The 11323-nt window shown below is 42.6% G+C and overlaps 2 protein-coding genes across 3 annotated transcripts; both read left to right on the top strand.

Annotated features, from left to right (window-relative positions):
• Positions 1-227: 227 nt before the first annotated feature.
• On the top strand, positions 228-7169 carry ltb4r2a (leukotriene B4 receptor 2a). The gene is made up of 5 exons (XM_031851322.1): positions 228-308; positions 3264-3790; positions 4928-5128; positions 5239-5282; positions 5750-7169. The coding sequence occupies exons 2-5, from the start codon at positions 3272-3274 to the stop codon at positions 6051-6053; spliced, it is 1068 nt and encodes a 355-aa protein (XP_031707182.1). The 5' UTR covers positions 228-308; positions 3264-3271; the 3' UTR covers positions 6054-7169.
• Positions 7170-7429: 260 nt separating this feature from the next.
• ltb4r (leukotriene B4 receptor) lies at positions 7430-11323 on the top strand. Of its 2 annotated transcripts, XM_031851166.1 has the most exons (4): positions 7430-7659; positions 8489-9024; positions 9747-10011; positions 10162-11323. In XM_031851166.1, the coding sequence occupies exons 2-4, from the start codon at positions 8546-8548 to the stop codon at positions 10540-10542; spliced, it is 1125 nt and encodes a 374-aa protein (XP_031707026.1). In that variant the 5' UTR covers positions 7430-7659; positions 8489-8545; the 3' UTR covers positions 10543-11323. The 2 variants fall into 2 exon arrangements, with proteins under 2 accessions (XP_031707026.1, XP_031707024.1); XM_031851164.1 differs by having other exon boundaries at positions 7430-9024.

Genomic DNA, 11323 nt, shown 5'->3' with positions numbered 1-11323 from the left:
TATGGTGAGTTACTGTGAGGGGAAAATGGACTAACCCTTTAAGACGAAGCTACAGAGGTTGAATTCCTGTGGAGCTGTTGACAGACTGCCAGGGCAGAGACAGACCATGTAATGGGGACACACCTTCCCCTCTCACTACATGTTGCAGCAAGCATGACAAATCAATCACAGAGAGAAACAGAGGTTGGAGGGAAACTCGGGGAGAGGACAGGTTTAAAAGAAAAGGAAGAAAACTCAACATTAACACCAGTCAGACTTCTTTCCCAGACGTTGGTGTTGGTGTCGGGATTTACAGTCGATGACTTGAGGTGAGTTTGTCTTCCTGGCTCTCATTCATGAGTCTGTGTCGGTTTCTGTCAGCAACAACACTGCGGTTGCAACTGCCAACAAATCCATGCCAACAACTGTAGTTAATGTTGCTGTTGGAGGAGAAATTAGGAACTCCTGGTTTCTTTCTAAGGGATTACAGGAGTTTTTGTTCCGCAGTTTGTTGCTGTGTTTTTGTGACATTGTCAGGTTCAGCTGGCAGTTGTGATTTGATTATAATATGAACAATTTATGTATGCTTTCTTTGTAGGCAAATCAGGTGAGTTTTAGAAAGCATGTGCATGAGTCACACAATACACACAAACGCACCTTTTGAGTCAGTCAGGTTTTATAGTCTGTGTTGTGGTCACCGCAGGGAGCTCTGTTTGTACACATGATAATAAAAAAGCAAAGAGCTCAAACTTTGAATGCCTGTATTGTAAGAAAACAAAAGGAATGAACGGAGAACGGCAACTGAAAGACTCAACACGACAGTGACACTAAATAGTTGGTTAAAGCTGGTTTCTGATTTTGGGGCCGTTGCGTAATATGATTCTGAAAACACTGTCATGTGGTGTTTTCTGTTTGTCTCTCTGTTCCTCTGAAAGTTGGAGAAAGTGATTTTATCTAAGGGTATTTCTTTTGAAATATTCCAAGTGCATCTGCGTTAGAAGAAGAAAACTATAAATGAATACCTGTTCATAACCAGCATAAAAATCCTATATATTTCAAGAACAATCTAAACTTTTACTTATGATTTCCTGGCAATGTCAATGTATATTTGTTAATCTTTCTGTAAAAAATGGCCACATATAATCTTCAGCTCACCACAATTATTACTGTATTAGACAGAGGAGTTGAGGCAATTGTATTATTATTATCATGCTTGCTTTTTTATTTTTGGATACAGCACTTTATTATTTGCTAATTTAACTATTAGGTGGATTTCACGATCAAATTGTATTGTGTTTTGTTTTTCTCTAAAGCTTAAATGTGGCTTATTTATTAATAGAACTTTAATTTTGTGTTGATTTTGGCGGTCCCTGTGCACAAAAGTAGAAGTGTTTCTGAGCACCAGAGTCCCTTTAAACCTCTCATTTTATTGCAACATGGGTCTGACAGTCTGCCCCTCTAAGTCCTGTTTCTGGTTCTTCCGTGCCACCCTTTCCCCCTCAAACGAGCCCAGCAATATAGCATGGGCTTCAAGCAGCGAGGTGTCGTGTGTTGGCTTTTTTAGTGGGGACCGGCGGAGCTCTGCTCCTGGACGTACGAGGAGCCGCTGAGCTCTCCTCTGAGCCCTTGAATTCCCGGTGAACCAGCATGACCTCATCTGTTTTCATGCTGAATCAAACCCGATGGCACCGATGACAAGCATTACCAATAACATTTCTTTATGGATGCTGATGGTCTTGTTTACTTATGAAGGTCTTACAATAGAGGCTTCAGTATTAAGTTGCGACTGTTTCATAACCAGTTACAAGTTCCTCACAGTGACTTTTACTTCAAATGGTGTGTTGTAAAACCAAAGAAAAACCAAAAGAAAACCCTCAAAACACACCTGCCTAAGTGCTAATTATGTAAAAGTATGAATAATGACCTTACTTTTTTCATTTGGAAATGTTTTTCTAAATTCTAAAGAAAGAAGAGACCTAAGGTCCCACCCCAAACATGTGACCCACATATGGGCTATAGGGGCAGCATCAAAACTCAACAAATCGTCTGCTGGTCAAGACGCAATCATTCCATCTCTGCTGTATTTGTATCTGTAAATCACTTGGTGTGCACTCACTTACCACCACAGCCAACTACACACTGATTTACTCTGTACTAATCCATAATCACTGCACAAGTTGAAAAGAAATATCAAAGAAGTGCGGTTAGCAGATGTGGGTGTGAATCATTGAACGTGTGCACACGCTGACGCTGCATCGGTGAGTGTCAGCCTAAAGGGTGCGCTCTTAAACTAATAGTCAAGATATGTCCAACAAGTGATGACATGTCATCTGAAACCCTTTTTCCAGTAACATGGCTATAGTCCATGCATAGGTTTCCTGGTAGGAGCCTACAAGATAAATACAATTTATCTGTTGCACAAACTGTATAATGCGTAGTGATTGACTGCTGAGAGCTAACCCAGATTTCTGAGCTGAGCACATTACTCCTCTTATTAAAGATTTGTATTGGCTTCCAGTTATTCATGCATATTTTAAAGTACTGCTAGTTTATGAATCTCTTAAAGAATCAGACTGGGGATATTTGTATTGCTGTTATTGTTATTAACAAGTCCTCTAAAAAGACCACAAGCAACTTGTAAATCTGTTGCAGTGATAGCTGTTCAAAAATGTCTCACATATACATACTTTCATTTTCTAAATACTACCAACTCATTTCCTCAGACAGCTGGGCATTGTAGCATGTAGCTGTTTTAGAAACAAACATGATGAAGTTGCATTAACGGGAGTTATTATGCTCCGTATTATGCTCCGCTCATGTCTGGTCTCGTTGTTCAGGAATTAAGAAGCACTGTTAAAACCTGTTACACTTGCGCCACACACTCCCACACTTTCTGTCAGAAATACATAGTTGTCTCGTCAAATTGAGGCCTGTGCCAGAAAAAACATGGTGTAGAATTTAGAAGTAAGACTTTTATTAGTCACAAAATATGACTAATCAAATTTGTTGAAGTACCTTTTGTAATCTGGCATGTTAGTGCAGAGTATGAAATATGATACGGTGTTTGGTAAACGGCCCTGGAAACACTGTAACATAGTGATCATTCCTTTTTGTTAAAGCACCCTTTTGTGGTTTGCTTTGTTAGCATTGATATCGTCTGTTAACAGCAAAAAAACAAGAGTAAAAACAATCGCTAATATTGTTATATTTTCTGTATTTTTACTTAAAAGGTAAAAATAAATGTCGTAAGGAAAAAACATTCACCAATATTCTCTCTTTGACAGGTAACAAAATGGACCCGACTCACAATTCAACACACACGAATAGCAACGCTGGCACCAATACGGGCGCCCTCATCCTGAGCCTTGTCTTTCTCTTGGGCTTCCCTGGCAACCTCTTCATCATCTGGAGCGTCCTGGCACGTGCCCGACGGCATTCGGTCACCACCCTCCTCATCCTCAACCTGGCTATCGCTGACGGCTCTCTGATGGCCCTCACCCCGTTCTTTGTCGTCTACCTGATTTTGAAGAAGTGGGTGTTTGGGAGGGCGATGTGCAAGATCCTCTTCTACCTTTGTTTGGTCAACATGTACGCGTCCATCCAGCTCATCATGCTGATGAGCATCTACAGGCTGGTGGCAGTGCTGTGGCCGCAGCGGGTCAGCATCATCACCGGCCGCAAGACAGTGTTGCGTGTGCTGGCGGTGCTGTGGGTGATGGTGATGGTCGCCTCCATTCCTGCTGTGATCTTCAGAGATGTGAAGAATGGGACTAACGTGTGTGAACCGGCCCATGTTCACCCCACCAGCGATGTAAGTGAAGGAAAACCTGATCATCTTCATATTATCAATAACCAAGGCTGCACAATCCTCTAAATGTGCAAAGGATGCTTTCAGATGCTGTTAGAACGGTCGCCCGAAACTGGTGGCATTTCAAGGATCAGGAAATACGCTTTTCTTCCTTCTTGCCGAGAGTTAAAGGAGAAGATACATACCATGTCTGTACACAAAATATGAAGCTAGAGCCATGCGATGATTGGGTTAGCTTAGCATTAAGACTGGAACCTCTAGCCTGTGAATGAGTCAAACAGGCAAGATAAATATACACTTCTTTGCTAAACTAAGCTAATCTCCATTGTAGATACAAGGTTTTGCCGTTGTTGTCACTGACTGACAATGTTATAAGGGTACAAAGCTAAATTGGAGTACTCTTTATGGGGTCATCCAAATATGCAACACAGTCTCACTTCAGTTCGTGAAATAGTCACAACAAGCAATCTATTGGTCTCGTGTACAGGGACACACATTGTTTTTTCAAAACCCCCTTTCTTTCGGACATTACTTTACAGAGCAAAAGTTAGCAAAAAACATGGATGGGCTTTAAATAACCAACAAAACCAACTCTGGTCTTGTGGTTGAAAGTCCTGTGTTGGTTGGAGCCATCCGCCTCCCCTCCCACTCACCAACAGTGGTCTTTCTCAATATTTACTTCTACATCATAGCTCTGACTGTTGTCACATGGATGCATTGGATTTGTGTGCCCACCACGAAAAAAGATTCCTAGTTGACTTTCCATTGTCATAGTTTTTGTCCTGAACGACAACGTATTCACAAAACCAATAGATTGTATTTCACGACATGCCATGAAATTGAGCTAAAATATGAACCTGTTACCTGTTATCTCTGACTCTACCTCAATAAAACTGATTCTACATGCAACAGAGAAAAGCTTCCAAGCCCTTGTAACTGAAGCAAACAAAAAAAATGTAATAAACTCCCTAAATCAACTTATCGTGTCTCTTAAAGCAGAGAGTTGAGCTTTGCAATATTAAAAGATTTCAATCCCTTTGGCATCTCTGGATGTTTAGCTGGTAGCCAGCATGCAATTTAATGTAAAGCAGAATGTTCGAATGTTACATTTTATTGTCTCATCTTATCTTCCATGCACAGGTGGTCCTCCAGTACATGCTGGAGCTTGTGATCGGGTTTTTGATTCCATACGTGGTCATTGTAGTCAGCTACATCTGCATCTTACGGCGGCTCCGACAGACCAAGTTCCGCCGTCGCATTCGTAGCGAGAAGCTCATCCTGGCCATCGTGTTGACCTTCTGCCTCTTTTGGTTGCCCTACCACCTCATCAACATGGTGCAAGTATGTCATACATCCTTCTTCAGTCTTTAAATGTATTCAACGTGTGTCCAGGTTTAAATAGCATCACGTTTTCACAGTTATTCACTGATCATTCTTTTCATTGTCCTCAGGTTACGTCGGCTCTATATCCAGAAGGAAATTCAGTAAAAAAAATGTAAGTGATGACACAACAACTTGCGTTCCTCTTATTTAATAAAGCTAATGTTAAAAAATCAAACACAAACCAACTATCCGTGTTATCATGCGTTACATGGTGTACAGCTGGGAGTTGTTTCAGACTCAAATTGAGCCATTTGATGCATCACTTGCAATGCAATATTTTGGAACCTTTGTATTTATCTTTGAGCGTTAGACTTGAAGATTGACACCACTCTTGGGTGTGTGCGTTAAGTTTGCAGCAAGGGCCCGGAGGCGATTACCTTAGCTTAGCATACTGGGAGCAGGTGGGAACCACTATAGCGTGGCCTACTTATAATACAATATTTGTACCCTGTGGCATTGCTACTTTTACAAGTGGTACATTATGCATATAGTCTGTGACCCTTTTATTGACATTCTGATGAAAATCAAAGTCAGTCATTTGTCTCTAATTAAATGCTCTCCTCCTTTCTCCACCCGCAGCCTGGATAAAATATGGCACCATAGCCGACCTGTCACCTCGGCCATAGCCTTCATCAGCAGCTGTGCCAACCCAGTGCTCTACTTCTTCGCAGGAAAGTCGTACATCCGGCGAGAAGGGCTGGCGTTCATGGCTCGCTTGTTCGAGGGCACGGGGCTGGACTCGGCTACCAGGAAGAGCCGGCAGCACAGCCAGAACAGCCGCGACAAAGACAAAGACGCAGATGCCGTCATGCTAAAGGACAAAGATCAAGACTCTGTTGCCAACTCGAACTCTAATACCAAACCAGTGAAGAATGGTAAGTAGAGGACACAAGATTCTGCAGGCTGGAAGCTGGTGTTGTTCCCCCAGGGGGGTCAAATTAAGCCACTGAGGCCTTTAAATCGCCGTCCAGTGGCAAAAACGTCATCTGGGTTCAACGTGCATGGCTGGTTCCCGCCAATCAAGAAAACGTAAATCCTTCTTCCGAATGACATAAAGTTTGAAAGGGATGTCACTGGACATACTGATCCTGGAACAGCTGGCAGCCTGATGCATCCTAAATTGGCAATATTAATTTGCTTGCTCCGCTCTGAACTATTTCATACGGAAGAACTGTGGAGTATTATCCAGGACCCAGGCGGTGCCTTATGAATCTTTTTTTGCAAGATTTTTCTCTGTCATTTTGTTAATGCAATGTTTTATTTGTCAACTTGCCTGACTAAAGCACTGAAATGAAAAGTGAAAATTGATATACCTCAGTGACGAGTACAAATTGAGAGCGCGGGTTCGACGGAGGCACTTGACTTTTTTTAATAATATTCGCACTGATATGTTTGCTTTGCTTCTCTCTCACATCTGTTGGTTTGTTTTAAAAGCTGCATGAATCATGTTTTTTGGCCACACGAGGGCAGTGGATCAAGCTGTAAAAACAATTTCGCCATACCATGGCCATATAAAGTTGATACGGTGAACGTGTTGGTGACAAACAGAGAGCATTATTTGCATTCATTTGGACTCGTGTGTCTGGCCACCTGATGAATGTAAATCCAATATTCACTCTCCTTTCAGCTCTGCGTAGAGCTGATGGGAACTGCAGAGTTGGATGACGGTTTTGTCACGATGACGGTTTGTCATTTGATTTATCGTCGATACGAAAATATTGATTAGTGCAGCTTTGAAGAGAAGACCCTAAACTGGCATGTTTTGATATCTTACTGTGAGCATGCTCAGTAAAAAAGATGAAATATGGAAATATACAAAATGAAGTGAAGCTTCTTTTTTTTTTTCCTCAGACTCTGAGACATGTTCCAACTTTGTTATGCAATTCGTGTCATGTGGAATGAGGAATACGCTGCAAATCTGAAGTCTGGTGCAAGCGGGCAGACAGACAACAGAGATAAGATGCAACACTCGTGTATCAACAAGATCCTGACAGTTTACAGGAATACCCCCCCCTCACTTATTCATACGCTCTCCTGTGCTCCTCCCAAAAATGATACCATCAGTTTCACAACACTGTGTGGCTCTCTATCATACACACAATGTTCTCTTCCTTGATGCAATACCAAATGTCTTTGCCAATAAGCTGTATTTTGGTGCAGTGTCAACATTTTTTTCCATAAAATATCAGTATTCAGTGCACTGATCTGCAATAATACAATGAAATGTGTAAGAGGAACAACGGCGACGTCGCAACCAAGTGAGCTACAGCTGGCTTCCTGTGGTCATTGGGTTTCCCCTAACATGAACCCTCTTACTCAAGACATGTACTTTTATTTGTATTAATCTCCACACCCAGTCCTCAAAGCAAAGAGGGAAGCCCCGGAGTCGACAGTAGATCAGGCAAGCTGCAAAATGAATGGACACTGGTAACCTTTTCGGAGTGGAGTTACTGTTGTCGCCTTAAAAAAAAAGAGATCAGCAGTTAAAGGTCAGTATGTAAATTTATTAAAACATCCTAAAAGCAAAACGTGTATAATTTCCAAAGTTCCATCTGGAGATCACAGAGTTTGACAAAAACATTTACATTTCAGCAGTTGGATTCCTGAATTTTTATAAAATGTAAAAAATGAAGATTTCATTTGTGAATTATATTTTGTTTTGTAACACAACGACTGCAGCTTCCTGTGGAACGTGTGTTTAGAGATTAGATGAGTTTGATGGTGTTTAAAAAAGTTTGCACTTGTGTGCGTGCTCTTCAGTCTTTTCCACTTCTTAGTCATTGTGTGAAACAGAACTATTACATAAGTTTTAATAACTGACCAGATTTATTCAACATGTGTTGTGCTCCTTCATAAGATCAAAGCATTCTCTGGTTTATTTGGACAGCCAGAGAACATGCAACGAGGTGCTGGCTGGTTTTAAGAAACATGGGATGTTTTTAATTTGAGCATTTCAGCAAGTTCTGATGAGACCTTAAAAAATAAAGAAAGAAAATGCATCTGCTTTCCCCTTTTTTCTTGGACTTATTGGAGCTGAAAATGGCAAAAAAAAGCACAACATGCAATAAATTGAATATAATCTGTCTTTCAGCACACTTAATAAAACCCTAATATCTGCGAAGAGGCAGCTCATGGCCTTTCACCCCTCTTATTATGATTACCACTTTCCACCCACATTCCAGAAACATCTTGTTTTGAGATACTGTCACAGATGAGAAAATGTATTGTGCAATATTTCGCAGCATTGACACACATTCACACCTCAAACACCTTAATTCAACATATCCTGTTTCCTGCCTCTTTTTGTCCGTTGAAAAGTTGTGTCAGTTTCACAGTTGTCGAAGCCAAACTGATATTTCTTCAGAGGCTTTCCTGATGGCATCCAATATCACCATCTCCGCCCAGTCGGCCTCCCCTCCTCTGTCCATCGGTGCCCAGGTCGGCATCGCCATCCTGACCCTGGCGTTTGTGCTGGGCTTCCCCGGGAACCTGTTTGTGGTGTGGTCGGTGCTCTGCTGGGTGAAGAAGCGCTCGGTGACCTGCTTGTTGGTGCTGAATCTGGCTCTGGCGGACGCCTCCGTGCTGCTCAGCGCCCCCCTGTTCCTGCGCTACCTGGCTGGAGGACGCGGCTGGGAGTTTGGCTCGGCGGCGTGCAAGCTGGTGCATTACCTGTCAAGTGTGAACATGTACGTGTCCATCTACCTCATCTGCCTGATGAGCATGGACCGCTGGCTGGCCGTGACCAAGCCCTTCCTGTCGCAGAGAATGAGAACCAAGCACTCCCTGCTGGCTCTGCTGCTGGTGGTCTGGGTGCTGGCGTTCCTCCTGTCACTGCCGATGCCTTTCTATCGCAGGTGAGGCGAAAAAGTCCTTTCTGGGTCTGTTATGCTGATGTTTTCATGGCTGCTGCAAAGGAGAGGGGAACTGAAGTCAAAAACTTTTACAATAATTGCCTCTCTTTATTTTGTGTTAAAGCTGTCATTTAAAGTGTTAACTTAGGTGTCCTTTGGAGATATTTACCGACAATTCAGATCTTTATGGATCATAGACGATAAGATAAGATATTTACAGTGTTACAGCTGAAAAAGATGACAGGGCAACAACAGGAGGCATCAGAAAACAAAGGTGTGATGTCGTTTAGCAGACAAACAGCCTGAAAAAGGAAGTTCATGAACAAGAACACTATTCGGTCGGGCTCTTGCAAATGTGAAGAGTTGCCAACACTTTGGGACAACAGGCTTCAGTAGAACATGCCCATATCTGTCTGTTGTGATTTTACCCTCTTCATTGCTAAGCTCTTCGACACAAATGCGAAAGCTGAGTGAGCAAACTGATGTAGGTGTGGTCGAACAAGATTACACTTTACTTCCAGGTCAAATTTAATTGAGGCTGTTCTGCTATTATAGGTGGAGTTTGCAAATGAAAAGGATGCAAACTATACTGATAGCTCTGCTATAAGTTTGGGCTAACAAATTCACTAATAATCATATTTTGTCATAGATCTGACTGAACTCAGTACATCTACATTCACTCACATTCACTTTCTATTCGTGTGTTTCTTCCTCCTCCACTGAAGTAATCTGAGAAAGCCAAACAACCTCACGTATTGTATGCCGTACCATTGGGACAGCGTGGGCCACCGGGTCTTCCAGTACCTCTTTGAGACCATCATGGGCTGCCTGTTGCCTTTCTCCCTCATCAACACCTGCTACTCCTCCGTCATCTGCCGTCTGAAAAGCGCCAAGTTCCAGCGCAGAGCACAAGGCAGCCGCCTCATCCTGCTGATCATCTGTGCCTTCACAGTATTCTGGCTGCCCTATCACATCGTCAACATCATAGAGGTGATAAAAAAGGATTGATTAGATGTGCAAACATGTGCAACTATTCAGATAATGTGGTGTTTTTTAGGTGAAATGCTACAATAACGTGTGGTGGGACCTTTATTTCTTTGAGCTTTGAACTGTCTTCTAACCTCCCTCTCCATCCTCCAGGTGGTGGGTCTGTTGCAGGGCAGCCAGTCAGTGATCACTGCGGCCCTTAAAGCCCGTCCCAACGTCACGGCCTTTGCGTACTTCAGCAGCTCTGTCAACCCCATTCTCTACGTGTTCGCTGGCAGCTCCCACATCCGCCAGGCCGGCCTCAGCTTCATGGGCAAGCTCTTCGAGGACACCAACTCGGAGAGCCGGAGCACGTCCATCTTCACCCGCAGCAGCCGCTCCACGGCGGACGAGAGCTCCGTCCTGAACACGCTGTCGACCAAACTGGGGAGGCCATTCAAAGGCAAGAGCAAGAACCGGAGCAGCAGTGTGGCGGGCAAAGAGGGCGACGAGCCTGAACTCAAGACTCTGACCGGTGTTCAGCAGAAAGAGTAGCGCTTAAGCTCCAAACTCAAGCTGTCTTCCCTGGACTATTTTTCTTAATTAAATGATTCAACACAGACTCATGGTCCCTGGAGGATGAATCATAATGACTTCACCACCAGAGGGTCAAAGTTTTCACTTATCCAATGACGTATAAAAAAAAAAAAAACATCTATTAAATAGATCTGGCACTTATTTTGTACACGCATTCATGTTCCCCAGAGGATGAATCCCAAAGGCTTCGGTGATCCAGACTTTTGCCGGAGCGCCACCACGAGGTTGCCATTTGTGGTTTTTGAGTGAAATGCCTCGGCAACTATCGGATTGATTGGCGTGAAATTTGGTGTACACATTAATGTTCATGACCAAATACCTGTAGCGCATTTAGCGACGTTCCCATCAGCCTCAGCTGTACTTTGTGTCTAGTGGTAATAATCGAGCATGCTAACACGCTAAAGTAAGATGGTGCATTTAGCTCAAAGCACCACTATTCCTAAGTATATAGCCTCACAGAGCTAGCATGCCATTGGAGAAGAAAGGACTGTTCACAAATAAAACCGTCACCCAGAAAACATTCTTACTTGTGTTTGCTTGTTTTTCTATTCAAAGCAGTGTACCAATCATCTGTTTGTATATTTTATGTCTCTTTTGTATTAAAAAGCATGCCAATTAATTACATAATGATAACCTATATTTGGATATGTAAATTATCAAATAGATTCTAGACGTGTTTTTACATTTCAAAAACAAAAGACATCATTTGTTAACTTAATAAAGCTTTCTAAATATTGAA

The sequence above is a fragment of the Anarrhichthys ocellatus genome, unplaced genomic scaffold, assembly GCF_004355925.1.
Source record: "Anarrhichthys ocellatus isolate YVR2014 unplaced genomic scaffold, GSC_Weel_1.0 scaffold11, whole genome shotgun sequence".
NCBI classification, from domain to species: domain Eukaryota; kingdom Metazoa; phylum Chordata; class Actinopteri; order Perciformes; family Anarhichadidae; genus Anarrhichthys; species Anarrhichthys ocellatus.
This window is presented reverse-complemented; position numbering and strand designations above follow the sequence as displayed.

Bases quoted from the DNA above. Each gene is read 5' to 3' on its own strand.
- ltb4r (XM_031851164.1), top strand. From the start codon at position 8,390: ATGTATTGTGCAATATTTCGCAGCATTGACACACATTCACACCTCAAA. The intron at 9,025-9,746 runs GTGAGGCGAAAA...CCTCCACTGAAG, and splicing joins CCGATGCCTTTCTATCGCAG to TAATCTGAGAAAGCCAAACA. The intron at 10,012-10,161 runs GTGATAAAAAAG...TCCATCCTCCAG, and splicing joins ACATCGTCAACATCATAGAG to GTGGTGGGTCTGTTGCAGGG.
- ltb4r2a (XM_031851322.1), top strand. From the start codon at position 3,272: ATGGACCCGACTCACAATTCAACACACACGAATAGCAACGCTGGCACC. The intron at 3,791-4,927 runs GTAAGTGAAGGA...TTCCATGCACAG, and splicing joins ATGTTCACCCCACCAGCGAT to GTGGTCCTCCAGTACATGCT. The intron at 5,283-5,749 runs GTAAGTGATGAC...CTCCACCCGCAG, and splicing joins GGAAATTCAGTAAAAAAAAT to CCTGGATAAAATATGGCACC.